Source organism: Amphiura filiformis, chromosome 7 (assembly GCF_039555335.1).
Source record: "Amphiura filiformis chromosome 7, Afil_fr2py, whole genome shotgun sequence".
Lineage (NCBI taxonomy): Eukaryota > Metazoa > Echinodermata > Ophiuroidea > Amphilepidida > Amphiuridae > Amphiura > Amphiura filiformis.
The window spans coordinates 52,505,792-52,524,815 of record NC_092634.1 but is presented as its reverse complement, the minus strand read 5'-3'; the positions used below and the strand labels follow the sequence as shown (position 1 = coordinate 52,524,815).

The 19,024-nt window shown below is 41.2% G+C and overlaps 3 protein-coding genes across 3 annotated transcripts; 2 read left to right on the top strand and 1 right to left on the bottom strand.

The window, feature by feature from the left end:
- The first annotated feature begins 1,879 nt into the window (after positions 1-1,879).
- Positions 1,880-8,460, top strand: LOC140157937 (protein FAM151A-like). The gene is made up of 3 exons (XM_072181185.1): positions 1,880-1,972; positions 5,888-6,013; positions 7,085-8,460. Exons 1-3 carry the CDS (start codon positions 1,900-1,902, stop codon positions 8,458-8,460), a joined length of 1,575 nt encoding a protein of 524 aa, XP_072037286.1. The 5' UTR covers positions 1,880-1,899.
- Positions 8,461-8,547: 87 nt separating this feature from the next.
- On the top strand, positions 8,548-10,572 carry LOC140157936 (uncharacterized). The gene is given in 3 exon segments (XM_072181184.1): positions 8,548-8,578; positions 8,734-9,128; positions 9,131-10,572. Coding segments are annotated over 3 exon segments (1,407 nt in total). The 3' UTR covers positions 10,112-10,572.
- Positions 10,573-10,590: 18 nt separating this feature from the next.
- Positions 10,591-18,552, bottom strand: LOC140157322 (uncharacterized). Its single transcript, XM_072180464.1, has 9 exons — positions 18,349-18,552; positions 18,183-18,246; positions 16,840-17,178; positions 16,334-16,465; positions 15,603-15,749; positions 15,064-15,171; positions 14,063-14,179; positions 13,712-13,834; positions 10,591-11,915 (listed from the first exon to the last, which is right to left on the bottom strand). Exons 1-9 carry the CDS (start codon positions 18,439-18,441, stop codon positions 11,584-11,586), a joined length of 1,455 nt encoding a protein of 484 aa, XP_072036565.1. The 5' UTR covers positions 18,442-18,552; the 3' UTR covers positions 10,591-11,583.
- Positions 18,553-19,024: the final 472 nt, after the last annotated feature.

The window sequence follows — 19,024 nt, the reverse complement described above, 5'->3', positions numbered from 1 at the left end:
CTGCCATGCACATTCGATTCGGAACATTTTTTCTTTTTTTCTGAACAGATTTGTAATGTACCAACCAAGAGTCACTCAAATTTGGTTCCTTCGGGACGCCGATATATTTAGCATAGGCGCTATTTTTTACCGGAACTATAAGGGTTACACCAAATGCGGAAGGATTTAGTGTAGTGCACCCTATATACCACTTACGAGGGCGGTCAAAAAGTTTGTAGAACAAGGTGTGCTAGCTATTTTGTCGCTCGAAAATGAATATGGTCTCATTTGAAAGCTTGTTCCTTCAAAACATTACTGCAAAAATATTCGATTTTTGCATCACTGTATATGGGTTGGACACCCTGCAGAGGAGGCCTATTATCCGAAGTGAAAACAAGGTCATCATGGAATTTGTTCCCGACGGAGGTGAAAACTCAAATGAAATTTAACAATGTAGAGTTGCTGCTGTAAATGGAGATGAAGTCCTTGGCATTCAACAGCAACTAAATGGTCTTTCCAGTCCAATGATTGAACGAGCGTCCTTGAAGATCATTCAAGGTCCAAACGGCTTGCTGACATCACCACTAATGATATACGTGCTGGGACAGTGGCATTGATAATGAACAAAGAACCAAACAAGTATTAAGACCAGATCGCCACAAAATATAACAACTCTGATGAAACTGTTTTCAACATAAACCATTAACATTTGAGTATTCCAATCCAGGGTATCTTCTAGATGGTGGTCCCAGAATCTTCATGCAAAAATTTGATACCATGCAGTTGAGATAATCAGCTCCACACCAATCCTATACACTTAGAATGAGGAACGAGACAAGTTTGGTCTATATTTGGTTAAAGATGATAACACATACCTTAATCACTGGAATGAATCCATTCAGTGGAAGCACCTGGATCTCCCACCCCTGAGAAGATCACCACTTGGTCAGTATATAGATCAAGGTCTTCATCGCTGTTTTCTAAGATTCAGGGATCGAGTGTCTTGATGACAGATCATTTGTCAAATGAAAGTACTATATTATAGGCATATATCATACAATTTTGATAGTAAAATTGAGGCAAGTCATCAAGTGAAGAAAGTTTAGGAATGGGACTGTTCTCGGATTGTGTCCTGCACACTAGGCCTAGGCCTAATCTCAGTTTGTCAAGCTGCCATTCACGACAGAGGGATCAGATAACTACAACAACCACATATTGTGGTCCAGGCATGGATTCCAGTCAGCGAAACATATTCCTACCTTCCTAATATCAGGTTTGCTGGTGATTAATGCTCGAGCTCTAACGGGCCTTCACTGAAGAATGGCTCATGGAGCAATCGGAAGACTTCCATTTTGATGCTTTTGAAGGTTTCAAGAAAAATTGAGGTAGGGGCATAAAGGTATAGTGACGTTCAAGAGTACCTTGTTCTACGAACTTATTGACCGCCCCTCGGAACATATAGGCTAAAGGTTTGTTAATTGGGATCTTAACAATTTGGCAAGGGAGGGGCAAAGATTTTTTGGCCGACCAAGAGGGGAGCAAGTGATTTTTGGCAAGACGAGATGGACTAGGGCTAGGGGCAACTTCCGGGGGGCATTATTTGGCTCGCGGGGGGTGACTGAGACACACTTTAGATCATGGCTTCATTTTTTTTAAATTAAGAAACTCTCCGGGAAAAAGCTGAGTAAACTCGCTCCCGGGAACACGCTGCGTCCAGTCATAGATTTTAAATCTATGGTCCAGTAAAGTCTATAGGCCTATTAAAATAGTTAAAATAACTTGAACTAGACCGTCCTGGTACAATCAACTTGACACTTTAAATTATATGCCTAGCACCTGGGTGATCTTTGACCTGGTGGCTGGATAAACAGAAAACAGTCTGCTATAGCCTACATGTATATAGGGTTTTACTGCACAGACATGCATGTACACTCCATCAACATGACTGCATTAATATTTCTGCTGGTAGTCAGTATACATGGGGATCCAAATGGTAAGTAAAGAGTAATTTTAAATAGTTTAGATATTAAATACATATTACATGTATTATTGAAACCATTTTAAACATCATTATGATGTTTATATAGCTGAACTGTGTAGTTATTAACTACATGTATACTTGCCACGGATAGGCTTGTAACTTGGGGGCCTGTATCATGTGTATGCTGTTTCAACTATGAGACCCGGCTATGAGACCAGTAAAATATTAGGAATAGTGCAGTTATGCTGCACAGCAAACATGATTTGACCTTAAACCTGGTTAACAGGAAATTACTCCAGCAAAATCAATCGATAAAGTCTACCCCATCCTCCACATTGAATGGTAGACTGCACTTATGCCCAATACGGAACTTGCCAATCAATAATCACCCACTTGAAATAATCCCCTGACTCGCTCCACTGACCAAATTTATGGACAGATATGGGCGCTGTTTTTGCTGTTATCTGTCATTTACATATCAGGGAGGTACGAACATTTGCAGATGCCCCACCTACTCAGCTTTTAGCCTACATGTAATGTAGTCCATAGACTCTGGCCTATACATTATTCTTGATTAAAACAGCAAGTACAAAAAATATCCGTCAAGTGGTTTGGCTTTAATGCCCTTCGGAAGAAAGCGGTCCACAAGTGAGTGATAGTCACTAAAAGTTGCATTCGATTTACACAGGGAATTTTGCAGGCCATACCGTGCCCTTCCTTACCAAAACACCCGAAGTGCGAATATTTCCAAACATCTGAATTTAGGACATGTTAAAAAACTATATTTTCTAGAATTTCAGAGATTACAAATCCCATCCGACCTTAATTCGATCCTTCTTAACACCTACCGGTGTACACACAATACGGGGTCTAAATTGGCTCCGGCCCCGTTTCATTGCAAACAACCACTTTTGGGGTTCATTTTGGACCCGTTCGGTGTCAAAGTTGACTATCATAATTATACAAAAGTTGTTGTGTGCAATAAAACGGGGGCAAGTTATATTTAGTCGGTGCATATTTGACCCCGTAATTTTACGAGTGTAATAGTGATGAAGTGGTTTAAATACAGGGTGTCCAAAAAAAAAGAGGCCCCTCATTGCGCCCTCTTTTTCTCCTATTTCTGAAAGTTTAATCAAATATAATTTGGTATGTAACAAACCTTGAGTCGTTAGCTTTAATAAACCAAAACAATTTTATCAATCGATTCACAACTTTTGAAGATATGCTCTTTTAAAGAAATGTACCAGTTTTTCACTCTGTCCACGGAGAAGGTTTGGCTACTTCAAAGATTGAAAAGGAGTACACATACCATGGATGAATATCAAACATTCCTCAATGATAACTTTATAAAATAACTTTATTTATGGAATGGGCTTTACCAGTGGGTTTATGGCAATGGATTTTGTTAACAGTGTCAGTAATTTGTGGGTAAAATGAATGCCGAATAGGACTTCTTTTGCTTTACTTGCAATTACTTATTTTTGCTTGGTTATTTATACCTTTTTGTTTTATTATGTTTCTTACTTTGTTGTTTCTTGATTTCTTTTTTATTTACAACATAAGTCATTTCTCTTTTTAGGATAAAAGGTAGCCCTAAAAGGCTGTTTGGTTTGTCTTCGGTTCTTCTGAACTGAGTTTACTGTGCTGCTCTGCCCTCTACCTGGTTGCCTCATTGGCGAATACAAGTTTCAGCCCTGGTCCTCATTGCGTCAATTGCGTTGCGTACCATCTTCGGTTCTTCTGAACTGAGTTTACTGTGCTGCTCTGCCCTCTACCTGGTTGCCTCATTGGCGAATACAAGTTTCAGCACTGGTCCTCATTGCATCAATTGCGTTGCGTACCATCCTTTTGCGCCGGATAATTGCGAATGCATTCAGTAATACGTTTGCAAAGATCTTAGATTTTGCCACAATGGAAAAAAAAAGTGGTGTGAGGTCTGGTGATCGTGCAGGCCACTCCACAGCATGAGCCATCCCAACCACTCTGTTTGCTATCCGTGGACAGAGTGAAAAACGGGTACTTTTATTCAAAAGAGCATATCTTCAAAAGTTGAGAGTCGATTGAAATAATTGTTTTGGTTTATTAAAGCTAACGATTAAAGGTTTATTTATACCTTTTTGTTTTATTATGTTTCTTACTTTGTTGTTTCTTGATTTCTTTTTTATTTACAACATAAGTCATTTCTCTTTTTAGGATAAAAGGTAGCCCTAAAAGGCTGTTTGGTTTGTCTTCGGTTCTTCTGAACTGAGTTTACTGTGCTGCTCTGCCCTCTACCTGGTTGCCTCATTGGCGAATACAAGTTTCAGCCCTGGTCCTCATTGCATCAATTGCGTTGCGTACCATCTTCGGTTCTTCTGAACTGAGTTTACTGTGCTGCTCTGCCCTCTACCTGGTTGCCTCATTGGCGAATACAAGTTTCAGCCCTGGTCCTCATTGCATCAATTGCGTTGCGTACCATCCTTTTGCGCCGGATAATTGCGAATGCATTCAGTAATACGTTTGCAAAGATCTTAGATTTTGCCACAATGGAAAAAAAAGTGGTGTGAGGTCTGGTGATCGTGCAGGCCACTCCACAGCATGAGCCATCCCAACCACTCTGTTTGCTATCCGTGGACAGAGTGAAAAACGGGTACTTTTATTCAAAAGAGCATATCTTCAAAAGTTGAGAGTCGATTGAAATAATTGTTTTGGTTTATTAAAGCTAACGATTAAAGGTTTCTTTACATACCAAAATATATTTAGTCAACTTTTCAGAAATAGGAGAAAAAGAGGGCGCAATGAGGGGCCTCTTTTTTTTGGGACACCCTGTACTTTCTAGAAATGTAAAATGTCCCCAGAAAAATTTCAAGCTATTTCAACGTAAAAAAGACTCCCAGAGATCAATTTTTAGGCCTATCCTAAACATGGAGTGAAATGGAACGATTGAAAATTGTAACGTATAATTTATATTTGTCCATAGTAAAATCGAATGATCAGTGCCAGAAGTGGGTAAGTGCAATAGCTGCCCTGGGAACATTTGGCAATTTGACACAACATAGCCTTCTGCACTTCTCTGCACATGGCAGCTACCGAAATGTGCTTTTGAAAGACTAAGAGCGACAAGAAGGAGTATGATTCAGTCGGGAAAATAGTTAAAAAGGAGTTAATTTTCATTTTTATAAAGAAAATTCACATGACTCACTCTTAAACAAGTGAAAGTCATATTTTGTTACTTAGGGGCCGTTCAAGCACTTGTAAGGGGGGGCTGATGCAAAAAATCTCATCTCCCCCCTTTACAGACCTCACAAAATTCAGGGCCCCCTTTTTGACATTATGGGTCAGCCCCATAGAAAAGCATATGAACTCAATTTTCCCAGGAATATTTGTGGTTATTGTTTTCAGCAGTAGCGTAGCCAGCGGGGGGGCAGGTGGGGCAGAGTGCCCCCCCTGACCAAAAATGAGAGAAAAAGCGCCCCTCTGACAAAAAAAAAAAAAAAATGAGAGAAAAATCAGGAGGGCAAAGGAAAAGAAAAAGGGCAAGGAGCCCTTTTCTAGCAAAATTCAGGGCCAAAATAGTGTAAAATACAAAATTTTCCGCTACGCGCTCAAATTGTAACAATAAAGCCCTTTTTAGCCGGATAATGGGCGAAAATAGTGTAAAATACCATTTTTTTTGCGCGCTACGCGCGCACATCATCCCAATAAGGCCCTTTTCGGGAAGCTCGAAGACATACAGTCTCTATGTATTGTATGATGCAACTGCAATTTTTTTCGTCTGTGCCCCCAAAATTTTATTTTGCCCCCCTGACCAAGAAAGCTGGCTACGCCCCTGGTTTTCAGCCCCCCCCTTAGGAGGGTCAAAAATTTCAGGCCCCCTTTTTGCATCAGGCCCCCCTAAAAGTGTTTGTGAACGGTCCCTTATTTATCTATTTTCATCTTAATTTACAGTGGAAAGTTCGTCTCATACTATGGACAACATTTTGGATTTCTACGACGAAGCCAATAATGATGGCCTGAATATTATCTGGGCACATGCTGTCAATAGTAAGGCGTCAATGGAGGAAGCGTGTAATGGTATGTTTGGAAGTTTGCGGATCCTTATGTTTTATTTGAATATACAAAACAAGGGCAAGCATGAAATAAGATGTCATGATGTAGGCTGCATCGGGGGAGTGGGTTAGTGAAGCGGTTCCGTCAGCCTCGCTTTGCACCATTGAGGTCATAGGTTCGAGCCAGGCGCGTAGCAAGCGGGGGGACAGGGTGGACGAAGTCCATGGGCCCCGAGGGTTCAGGGGCCCCGAGCACAAAAGCAAAAATTAAATAAGGGCTGATAATGGAGAGCAGGGCCGGATTTACCATTGGGCCAGATGGGCCCGTGTCCAGGGCCCCCAAAATTGCCCTATGCATCTTTCTTTTGACCCCAATAACAGCATGTTTTTTGGCCAAAATAGTAAAATTTTCCGCGCTTCGCGCGCATTCAAAGGGTTAAGTTAATGTTGATCTGAGCTAAAATAGTCTGAAGTTGAATTTTTTCGCGGGCTTTGCGCGCAAATGTTCTATTAACATCGTTAATATGTTATTCCCCCTCTATATTATATGTAGGCCTAAACCAAAACTTGGCCACATGACTTCCTCGGCACATGAGTTCAGGGCCTCCTGACTTTGGCCTGGCCCAGGGCCAACATAAGATAAATCCCACCCTGGTTACAAGGGCCCCGGTACTGCTCCTTGTCCATGGGCCCCTGATGCTCTTGCTACGCCCCTGGTTCGAGCACCAGCCGCCAAGCGGATTTACATGCAGGGAACACGCTATTAAATAATCGCCCATTGAAATACGTGTAAAAATGCCAGTTTTCTTTGCACGTTTTGAGGCCTTTTCGGCGCTTTGAGATAGTTTATGATAACCAGTCGAGTGCAAATCGATGAAAGTTTAACATATTTGACATATGCTTCAATTTATGTGTAGTCTTCCACCCCATTTTCATAGAAGCCAGTAAACAGCACCCTCACTGTTTTCGACATTCTCTCAAGTTTTTGACCAATTCGCGGACCTATTTTCTTGATAGTTTTTATGATAAATAACCACTATGCCCACCAATCACCCACTATAATATCAACTTCTTTTTGTGTGTTCTTTTTACCCAGATGACACCATGATGTTGGAAACCGACATTATTCTTCGAGGTATCGGCACTGAAAACCAAACCAACATTCCCGTACATGCCCATCCTCCCGACACCGATAGTGACATCACCTTAGTAGAATGGCTCGATCGCATCACCCAAGAACCAAACAAAGGTATGAAACTGGACTTCAAATACATCGAAGCTGTTGAACCATCCATGGTGATCATCAAAGAAAAAGAAAGCCAGATCCACGTACCACTTTGGGTTAATGCCGATATCGTCAAAGGTCCGAATTCTCCAAAAGATCCTATCCCACCTCGTGTGTTCATTGATTCTTGCAACAAGTACTTCCCATTGACGACAATGTCATTGGGATTCACCACCTATTGGAATGCGACAGCTACCGAAGATTTGTATACATGGCAGATGATCTTTGACAATATTCAGTATACCTATCCTTTGAAACAACCTGTTACTTTCCCGATCAGAGCCATCTGGTGTCTGAGGTCTTGGGATAAGTTTACGTGGCTTATGGGTTTAAAAGACGATTTTTCAATAACGGTATGGTCCGGGGCCAACGACGTTGTTGATGTTACCGGTCTTATTAACTTGCGGTATTACAGGGATTCTAAGAGAATCTACTATGATTTACCGGATCCACTTATGGCTGAGTTCAAACAAGCTCTTGAAGATGGAATAGTACAACCACCACCGAGGATGCAGATGTGGAATGTGGATTTATGGGAGCCGATCCTGAGTAGATTTGAAGGTGACTTTGTGTTTTTGAGCACTGAAGGTGTTGGTATTATGGGTGGGCAGAGTGCTATGAATTATGCAGGATGTGTGCAGTCAATTGACCAAATGAAGCCAAGTCAGAAAATGATCATCACTGGAACTGTTCAATTTGTTAACAAATACGAAACCAACAGCGGTGAGACTACTCTAGAAATCGCTTTTCGCACCACAGGACTTTGGTCTTCGAGCGGGTCTGGCGTTACGGATGGTATACTGGCTTCAATCAGCAACAATGGGAAAATTACTCTTTACGATATGAACTCGGAAAAGGAAGCGACGCTATCTCTTCCAGAGGCAGAATGTTACCAGTTTGAAGTTACAGATGATGTAGAGAATGCAACATGTCGGATAAAGGTTGAGATTGTTCGTTGTAGTGACGCAAAGAGTGCACCACCAAATGCAGGCGAGATGTTGGATGTGAGTTTGAAGGATGTTCCCGATCTTGATCAATACGAGAAATTTCACGTAGCATTTGGTAAATTGGGGAATTCCAAAGATATTGTTGTTGAGGATTTCTACGTGGAGGGTGGTGCAGGACTGGCAAGATGGTCGTATGTTTTGCTTTTTGTACTTGCTGTTTTATCTCGAGTATTTATATAGATAATAATCCAATATCCAATATGCGAAGGTGTACATACCGACTCACATAGTGTTCCTCGCATAACACTTGATAGCCTAAAATCTAACATGCGAAACAGCAACTGTGGAGAGGTAACTTGTATAATTCACATTATGACATTATTCACTTGTATAATTCACATTTTGACCAATTCGCGGACCTATTTTCTTGATAGTTTTTATGATAAATAACCACTATGCCCACCAATCACCCACTATAATATCAACTTCTTTTTGTGTGTTCTTTTTACCCAGATGACACCATGATGTTGGAAACCGACATTATTCTTCGAGGTATCGGCACTGAAAACCAAACCAACATTCCCGTACATGCCCATCCTCCCGACACCGATAGTGACATCACCTTAGTAGAATGGCTCGATCGCATCACCCAAGAACCAAACAAAGGTATGAAACTGGACTTCAAATACATCGAAGCTGTTGAACCATCCATGGTGATCATCAAAGAAAAAGAAAGCCAGATCCACGTACCACTTTGGGTTAATGCCGATATCGTCAAAGGTCCGAATTCTCCAAAAGATCCTATCCCACCTCGTGTGTTCATTGATTCTTGCAACAAGTACTTCCCATTGACGACAATGTCATTGGGATTCACCACCTATTGGAATGCGACAGCTACCGAAGATTTGTATATACATGGCAGATGATCTTTGACAATATTCAGTATACCTATCCTTTGAAACAACCTGTTACTTTCCCGATCAGAGCCATCTGGTGTCTGAGGTCTTGGGATAAGTTTACGTGGCTTATGGGTTTAAAAGACGATTTTTCAATAACGGTATGGTCCGGGGCCAACGACGTTGTTGATGTTACCGGTCTTATTAACTTGCGGTATTACGGGGATTCTAAGAGAATCTACTATGATTTACCGGATCCACTTATGGCTGAGTTCAAACAAGCTCTTGAAGATGGAATAGTACAACCACCACCGAGGATGCAGATGTGGAATGTGGATTTATGGGAGCCGATCCTGAGTAGATTTGAAGGTGACTTTGTGTTTTTGAGCACTGAAGGTGTTGGTATTATGGGTGGGCAGAGTGCTATGAATTATGCAGGATGTGTGCAGTCAATTGACCAAATGAAGCCAAGTCAGAAAATGATCATCACTGGAACTGTTCAATTTGTTAACAAATACGAAACCAACAGCGGTGAGACTACTCTAGAAATCGCTTTTCGCACCACAGGACTTTGGTCTTCGAGCGGGTCTGGCGTTACGGATGGTATACTGGCTTCAATCAGCAACAATGGGAAAATTACTCTTTACGATATGAACTCGGAAAAGGAAGCGACGCTATCTCTTCCAGAGGCAGAATGTTACCAGTTTGAAGTTACAGATGATGTAGAGAATGCAACATGTCGGATAAAGGTTGAGATTGTTCGTTGTAGTGACGCAAAGAGTGCACCACCAAATGAAGGCGAGATGTTGGATGTGAGTTTGAAGGATGTTCCCGATCTTGATCAATACGAGAAATTTCACGTAGCATTTGGTAAATTGGGGAATTCCAAAGATATTGTTGTTGAGGATTTCTACGTGGAGGGTGGTGCAGGACTGGCAAGATGGTCGTATGTTTTGCTTTTTGTACTTGCTGTTTTATCTCGAGTATTTATATAGATAATAATCCAATATCCAATATGCGAAGGTGTACATACCGACTCACATAGTGTTCCTCGCATAACACTTGATAGCCTAAAATCTAACATGCGAAACAGCAACTGTGGAGAGGTAACTTGTATAATTCACATTATCTCAGAAGGAACTTCCTTCAGTTTCAGTTTGTTGATCAGTTAAAAATCTTACTGTTTAGTTTTGAAGATTTAGAGCAATTCCAATAGGGTAGTTAGATTAATTTTTCCCGCCATTCCTTGAAGAACATAAGAACTAGCGGGCAAAAATATGTGTAAAAAGTACATAAAAGTGAAATAATTTAGATTTATAATTACAATAATACAAACTACTGTATAGTATGTCGATAATTCTTTTGTATTTGTGTTGGTATACTGTTAGTTTATTTTGTTATTAAATTGAAAATGGCATTCATATACCATTATTTTTTACCGACACAATACGCGGGTTACAAAATACAACGAAAATAAATAAATAGCATTTAGCAATGTGTTTACTTTTATTTCTTCAGTTATACAAAAATAATATTTATCGCAAACCAACCACCGTATAAATGCATTCATGGATGCGAAGCGTGGACCATAACTCCGAAACTATCTTAAGAGCTGGACGGCTGTTACACCCGAATGCTTAGGGCAGTACAACATCCATTGGAATTAACAAAGACTCTCAGAGAAGATCAGAGAAAGGGGAGCACGCTTCGCTGGGCACTGCTTCAGGAGCAAGTGTGAACCTGATAAACTGGACACCCAAATATGGATCAAGAAACCCTGGTAGACCACCCCTTACATATGTAGATGTACTCAAGCAAGACACCGGACTGGAATTATCTGACCTGGGAACGCAGATGCAGGACAGGAGGATATGGAAAGCTGTCGTGGTTCGGGAAAACCACCCGAAATAAGCAAGCAAGCAAGCATCAATATTACTCTACCCGGAAAAATGCGCGCTAAAATTTGCAATGTAAATGCTAAAAAGGGCTAAGGGTAATTTCGGCCTAAAACGTGCCAAATGTAAGAGTCACGTCATAAATTTGGCCAATTAGCCATGGGGTATCTGTCCCCCTCCCCAGTCATCACGTCACTGAGAACAGGAGAGAAGGGGAAGCGGAGAGAAAGGAAGTGAAGGGAAGAGAAGAAAAGAAAAAGGAAGAGGAGAGAAGGGAAGAGCTGAGAAGGGAAGAGGAGAGAAGGGAAGACATGGAAGAGGAGAGAAGGGAAGAGGAGAGTAATGAAGGGAATAGAAGAGTAAGGAAAGAAGAGAGAAAGAAAGAAGAGTAGAGTAGAGAAGACATGCATGATAAATGATAGAACAGGCATGATTAAGAGAAAGGAGAGGAGGGAGGAGTCTGAACGTTTAGATAGAAAGAAGATTAAGTTACTACGCTGTTTATTTACAAGTGTTTCTAATGCATGGCCCATATACTGTTAAGGAAGCCGGAAGATTGGTCTCGTTGTCCTTCAATTTGCGGGACCGCATTCTTCAAAAGAACCGTCGCTGCAGATGTAAAGGCAAGGATGAGTCGGTGGCCCTACTGTGTCACTTGCTTTACCATCATGACCATGTTTCTCCCCAGCGCGTCGTTTCTCACGCCTGCCTTCCACCTGTTGACCGCGTTTGATAACATGATATTCCTCATATGTCTCCACAAAGATCACCTCTTTCATAAAGATGTTGAAACATGCTACGTTCAGTTTACGGCGAGGTCGCTTTACATCAACATCAAAGAAAGTATTGAAGTGACCAAAACCAAAGTCGATTTGGTAATGGCTATGGAATTGATCCGGGATGGCTGCAAAAATGAGAAATGAAAGAATGGTTGCAAGAATTGAAAACAGTGAAAGAACAAAACATCAACTACTCTCTAACATGATCAATCAATCAATCATTCATCCTGTACATTCACTCTATCCTCCTTTAAAGGGGGGTAACCCTATTGGTTTTGGATATGGATTGTCTTTAAAATTACATAATAATATCAAATATCGCCTCCTTTATGCTGCTTTGTGAAAAAACGAGAGCACTGGTAAATGTGAATAAATAGCCAAATTTGCAATCCAATACCTTGGTATACGTGAATTGCATTCTGGGCAGGCAATGACGAATGCTGACATGCTGTACAATGCCCGGCCCGTATTGAACGGAAAATGGTTTTTTTTTCGTACCGTTTCAGAAAAAAAGGAAACAAAATATATTTCCCCTTGCAATATGTACATTTCAAATGAATATAAAAAAGTTTGGGTAAAATGGAGAGGAAAAAAACCCTTCCGAGACCGGGTTTTGAACCGGGTACCTCTCGGGTAAAACACAAACGCGCTAGTCAATTGAGCTATTTAGCACACCACGCTTACCGCTGCCGTTTTCATAACTATATACGGCGCACCGTCTTGCGGTGACTGATATTTCGTTCATAATTCCCTCCCAGAATTCCAAAGTATTTACCATTGTTTACAAACTGGTATACCTGTAAAAACCGCTGTGATTCATGATTTCTCCGGAAATACATCGACTTGGAGCGTCAAATTTCAGGATAGTAGGCCTAATGAGAAAAATAGTAGGCCTATCTATCCTGTGATACCAAAACCTCATCAAAAATGAAAAAAATCGGGGGGATGATGCTGTCGATCGGGTTACGGACCTTTAACTCGCGCGCTTAGTCGTTTGTAGTACTACACTCCTTAACTCTATCACTCAAGTAGGCCCTACATCCCACTCAACCCCCACCCTCCTACCTGCACACTCCTAGCCCTACTATTCAGCTATAGGACATTCTGACCTTGATAATCCCCCTATTCCTGAGATGAGTGTTACCGCGTCCATTCAGACCCCAATCCGAAACTAACCCGACAATAAGCTAAGTGCCTATCGGTGTGATTTTTTTTTTCGAAATGTATGGGCTCCAAGAAAGTGGGGCCATTCGGGACCGCTAAAAATTGGGTGTCATTGACAGTGAAAAACAACATTCTGGGCAAAGATGTGCAAAAGTTTGCAATCTTGAAGTTAAAACTGCCATTTAATTTTATATCTGTTCAAAAATGCGCGAAGCGCACAGCAATTTGCAGATGGCGTAAGAAAGGGGATGGCGTCCATCACTTAACAAGCTAAAGGTTGTTATCTCGGCGGTTGCGATTTTGTTCGACGCGGAGCTCATCGTCTTAACTATTCTAAATCACGCCGCAGGAGAGTGGTTTTAATAGCGGGCGCATGCAAGCACCAGGTCGTAAGAAATCACACCATAGGAGAGTGGTTTTGAATAGCGGGCGCAAGCACCAGGGCGTAAGAAATCACATCACATAAGACTCTGTGACGTTTTTTCTCGTTGAGGCAGACGCGGCAAATGTCAGGAAGTAGATCAAACATCCGCGGCGACAATATCGGGACTTATATCAAAGCGGTGAAGAAAGCTAATCTATGAGCAAAAAATCTCTACACGGAGGGGAACCGAAAATCGCACCGAGTGCCGAAAATCGCAGAACCGAAAATAGAGAAACCGAAAATCGCACGGAGGACCGAAACGTAAAATTTGTTGCAACAGGAAACCGACTGGCACGAAAAACGTAAGACTGTTTACTGGCCTTTGACACTTACTTGCTTCAAAGTGATAGTGGCCATCAACTTCAAAACGTTTTGGAATCACATCAAGAACAGCATAGACAGTATGGGCGTCAACATCATGTCTATCGTGCAAGGACACGTGAATATCAAAGAATGCTGTTAAAGTAAAAATAAAATAAAACAAATTGGAAAGGAATTGTGGTAAACTTTTGCTGGTTAATTTCATTAATATCATGCCATGATTGAAAACTGGCATTAGGCATATATATCATTCATCTGCAATTTGTGTAAACGCCGTATGTCCTACCAGAGCACATGGGTGCAGAGTGTTAATAAATGTATATTACATACGCATTAAACATCACATCGCTGAAGTATACTAACCACATTCATACTCGTCGCTGGCATCGTCGCAGTTTATTTCTCCGTCACACACCATAAAAGGAGGAACGCATCCATTATTACACATATGATGTAAATTAGGATCACAGTCGACGTCTACTGCATACGAAAACAAAACGATCAAACAAACTTAACCGTGTTCATATTATACTCATCACTATTCCGTATGCGCACAAATGAGAGAATTAACAAACATAAGAAAAGCTAAGAAAGAAACTAGACCTAGGCCTATAGGCCTATGAAACAGGGCGTAAGCCTTTTAACTGACAAGCTCTGACAGTGCGAACATAATATACGGCATGATCGGCATCGTCGGTACGTACGCCCGCGGGTCGATGCGCGGAAGTCCGAACAAAATTGAAATGGAGGGGCAAATATTTCATATATTTATCGGGGCGGGCTTACCGTGGTAGCGCGCTATAAATCACTATAGACCTATAAAACAAATCAGTTGGATATGACTGACTGGTCCGTGTACATGTGTACACGTATAACAGGCTTCGTGTATCATAGCGCATCAGTGGCAGGGGGGAGGCAACTTGCAAGGGGGGACAACTTTGACGAAAATGGTCAAAAATAGCTTTAAACTGAGTACAAAAATGCATCCCACAGGGAGGCAAGAGAGAGGTTACAAGGAAAACCACCGCGCAATCATGCATCCCACGTGTTGCCATGACACAATTACCCTAAGTCATATATACGGACGAAATTGCTGGCCTGGAGCTTCCGGGCCAGCCAAAACCCCGTGGCTACCGGCCGGTGATCTTGTGCGTGGCGGCACGCGAGGGGACCCAGGTTCAATTCCCGAGGTACCAATGGCCTTCTTTGTTCATCATCTCTCCTTTTTTGTTTCTTTTTTGCTTTCCAATAGCAAAAAGTGTCGCAAACAAACATATAAACCCACACCTCAAAAAGCACAAGCACAAGCACACACCATATTATATGTAGTAAAGAGGTAAAGAACACAGTATAGGCCTACGTACGACAATTGGTTTCGTCTTCACCGTTGGGGCAGTCAGGCCAGAAATCACACTCCCAATCAGCGTAAATACAAGTACCGTCACCACAAATAAATGAGTCTTCTTCACAACCTGTTGTATACAAACAATGTTACAGTTGTGACTGCTTCAAATAAATCCAGTGAGAATAGAAACGTAGCCAGGATGTTTTTTGAGGGGGGGGGTGATTTTGAAAAAGTGGATCTTTTTGGACCATTTCCCAAAATAATATTGTTTGACTTTTTTGACTAAGAAAGCATAAAGAATCTATTTTTATGAAATAGATGCATTTGTAGGATTGTAGAAATTAAACTCGATGTTTTGATGGTCAAATCCAAAAATACTCACTAGTTTTAGACTTTCTGAAATGGTCTTTATATAAAGAAAGCCTACTGCTTTTCAGGTCACTGCGATGGCTTTGAATGATCAAGAGCGGGACCAACAGAGCTCAGCAGCTACTTGAATAAGGTAGTTGGCCCTATTAATCAGGGACCGTTGTCGGGAAGGGCATAACCCAAAATTACCGTCAGGATATTGTCTTTCTTCCAGTGCCGTCTTATCTCTCTTCCTGTTCTCTTCAGCAGCTCCAAAGATCAACTCATTTTGAACTTGCATCTTGATATCGAATTTACATGACTTGCAAGCATCATCACAAAAAGCATCTTCCACGACTGAAAGCAAACATAAATAATCCTGTTATATACCTTTTAGAATAACTGTAGATTTTAAATCTATGGAATAACTCATCACTCATAATTATTATTATTACTTGAGCACCTGTAGCAGCATTATAGCGATACTGTTTGTCCCCTTTAACCCCATATTACGCAGTCAAATTAGCTCAATCGTTAAGGTGTTCGACTATGGTGCGAGAGGTTGCGGGTTCGAACCCTGGCGGTGTCTAGTATGCTCTCGTGGATAATTGAGTTAGCTTGAAACTCCCCTGGACAAGGAACTTACTGCTAATTGTCTCGTTGTAACCCGTACGAAGCTGGGGGCTGATCCTGGTTGCGATATGTCTAGGGTGTGCGCTCTTGTAGCAGCAAAGTTCCTGATTTGTTGTTAAATGGTTTATGGAATGATGTGGGCCATAGTGGTTAGCGATAAGAAATTCTTTCCTTTTGGGGGCGTTTGATAAAATTCCCTTTAAAGGGAAAGCCCGGAGGGATAGCGTAAGCAACGTCACTTATACGTCAATTTGAAAGTGTCAGTTATTGATTAAATTCCTTTATAGAGGGAAGTGTCTCATTCTTACTGATATTACAATGATAACCCGTTACTGGTCTGCCGTCGACCATCTCCTCACAGTTACACTTATACATCGGCTCCTCAGCTATCTGGTTACATTCACCATAGGGACCACAAGGGTCGAAATCAACACACGGCACTATGGGAGTTAAAAAGATAAAATACAAAAATAGCAAAACTAACTAATATAAACAATAAGTTTGTTTGAAATTAATAAAAACTATTGGTTTTTGTTATGTTTGCTCGTTTGCTTGCTGTTTGCGATCAGGTGAGTAACTTAGTGTTAAAGAGCTTTAAAAATGTCAAGAACAAATGGGTAAAACTTAGAGAAGTCTACCCTCCCCTATGTGGGATGCCGTCCGTCATGATATTTAAGGTTTTAGGCCTTTTTTGTACTTTTAACTTTCCCCCTCCCCGAAAAAGTCCTGACTTATGCCACTGCTTTAGCGACCGGGGAGAACCAGGGAAAACAACATCTAACAATGTCTAAGGAATAACCAAGCTTCGACTTACCACACCCAGTTTCGTCATCCCCGTTGAGGCAATCTGGGAATCCATCACATCGCCATTCGTTAGGAATACAGTCAGACCATCCAGTTGCGCAATAATGCGACGTTTCATTATCACATTCCATCCCCCATATCCACGGGAACGAGCTATAAGAACTCGAGGCCGACGAACTAGAACTCGAGGAGTACGAATACGAACTCGAGGACGCCGAATCAGAACTCAAGGACGCCGATTCAGAACTCGTGGACGCCGAATCAGAACTAGAAGCTGATGAACCAGAACTCGAGGACGACCAATCAGAACTCGAGGACGAGGAATAAGAACTTGAGGACCACGACGAAACTTAACGTATAAACAATGATAAAAGAAAATAGTAAAAGTATTTACGCATCTAGGCGGCCTAACATCATTTTCATTCTCAGTTCCACCTGCTCAGTTCTGTATACTAGTAGGCCGATTCCCCGGGCTCATTTCCTCAATTTAGGGACCATGATTATTCTTTTTTAAATCAAGCTTTGTTTTGATAATAACAAACCCTCAGATCAATCATAAGTAAAGCTAAACACCTAAAACCCAACAACAAGAACAACAACACACATAAACAAACACCCCTACCAACATACAATTAATCAATTACTAGTAATTAATTAATTATTAATGCATGTGTGCAAGCGACGTCACGCTGTTATTTAATATGAGGAAGGGGAAGCATTTTTAGTGAAAAACACGTTTTTCACTTTAATGACTTTGACATGACCTTTGCGCCAGGCATTTTCACGTGACATTTGTGGCACCCCCCCATGGTCCTAGTAACCAAATGTGGTCAAAATTGACAAAGGCATATGGTTACGATGGCTCATTGTACGATTGATAGAAGAAAGCCTGACAGAAAGAGGACCGTCAGCCAAACGCTATTTGGCTCCCGGGGGGCACATCAAAAAATTTTTGGTGGGTATGCTCCCCGGAATTTTGAGGTGGTGGGTCTTTGGGAGCTGATGGCGTACCGATAAAAGGGGTCTTTCGGAGCTGCGAACCGGGCTGTGAACAAGTAAAATGGGGTCTTTTGGAGCTGCGAAAAGTCAAAATCAAGGGTCTTTCTTGGCTTTTTGGTTGAAAATCGCCTGAAAAACAAGAAATATGAGGAATGAGAAATTTTGGGGTCTTTTAGAGCTGAAATTATCAAAATCAAGGGTCTTTCGGAGCGTTATTTTGGTCAAATATAGGGGGTCTTTCGGAGCTGCGAACCCAAAAAGGGGGGTCTTTCCCGGGGAGCATACCCGTATGGTCATTTGTGTTGAGTGCCCCCCCCCCCCGGATTTGGCTAAGGTAACAATGGAAACACTTACAAAGGCCGTTTCCTTGTTTCTTGTTGAGAACATCTATTAGACGACGAGCATCCTCAAGCACTTTCTGCAGTAAGTGAAGAAAATAAAATTGATGGAAACAAAATAATATCGATGCTTCTTGTTTTATTGGTGACTTAATTGCAAAAAACAAGTATATAAATTTTACCTTGTCCTCCAAAAGTTGAAGCAATTTATCTGCATCAGCATAAATACTGGCGACAAAGCAGGCAATAATTAGTAGGCTTGCAATAGCCTTCATGATGGCAGATTGCAACTCCAAAATAATTAATGATCTGCGCACCTAATGAACTGCGAGCAGGCGAGAACCGATTTCCACGATCGCCAAACAACGAGTGATCGTTTGACGTTCAAGACCATGTATCTTATTTGCGTACAAAGAATAGTTGATCACAGTAGTGTTTTTAAATGTTATTAATTTTGAAATTGGATGTAAATTGTAGCATATCAAAATCTTTTCACATGTATAAATTATTGATTTTGCCAAAATTGGATCTATAGAAATTTGTAAAATGCAACGACAAACGGGAGTGTTTTACATGTCATATAAAAGATGCGTTTTACACCAAATGTTAGGTGCAGAAATGTCGTAAAAAGTTATGAAACTACATAAAAAATAATTAGTGATTCTATATAATATCATATTTAATTTGTTTGCACACTGTCTCTTCTTGCGATCAAGAAAAACAAATTTTGTCTCAAATTCACGTTTCATTAGGTACTACCATGGACCCCTGGGATAACAACGTAAGCAGTTATTGTTTTCGAATTATGCTCGGATGGGCGAGAAGTCAAACATTTTGGTGTCACTTTTAAGTGACACC

What these genes read in the sequence shown, in the direction of transcription:
- LOC140157322 (XM_072180464.1), bottom strand. Translation starts at nt 18,441, where the DNA reads ATGAAGGCTATTGCAAGCCTACTAATTATTGCCTGCTTTGTCGCCAGT. An exon ending in TTCAACTTTTGGAGGACAAG is followed by an intron (nt 18,247 to 18,348) that starts GTAAAATTTATA and finishes CACTTACTGCAG; the next exon opens with AAAGTGCTTGAGGATGCTCG. An exon ending in AGAAAGACAATATCCTGACG is followed by an intron (nt 15,172 to 15,602) that starts GTAATTTTGGGT and finishes TGTATACAACAG; the next exon opens with GTTGTGAAGAAGACTCATTT.
- LOC140157937 (XM_072181185.1), top strand. Translation starts at nt 1,900, where the DNA reads ATGCATGTACACTCCATCAACATGACTGCATTAATATTTCTGCTGGTA. An exon ending in TATACATGGGGATCCAAATG is followed by an intron (nt 1,973 to 5,887) that starts GTAAGTAAAGAG and finishes CTTAATTTACAG; the next exon opens with TGGAAAGTTCGTCTCATACT. An exon ending in AATGGAGGAAGCGTGTAATG is followed by an intron (nt 6,014 to 7,084) that starts GTATGTTTGGAA and finishes CTTTTTACCCAG; the next exon opens with ATGACACCATGATGTTGGAA.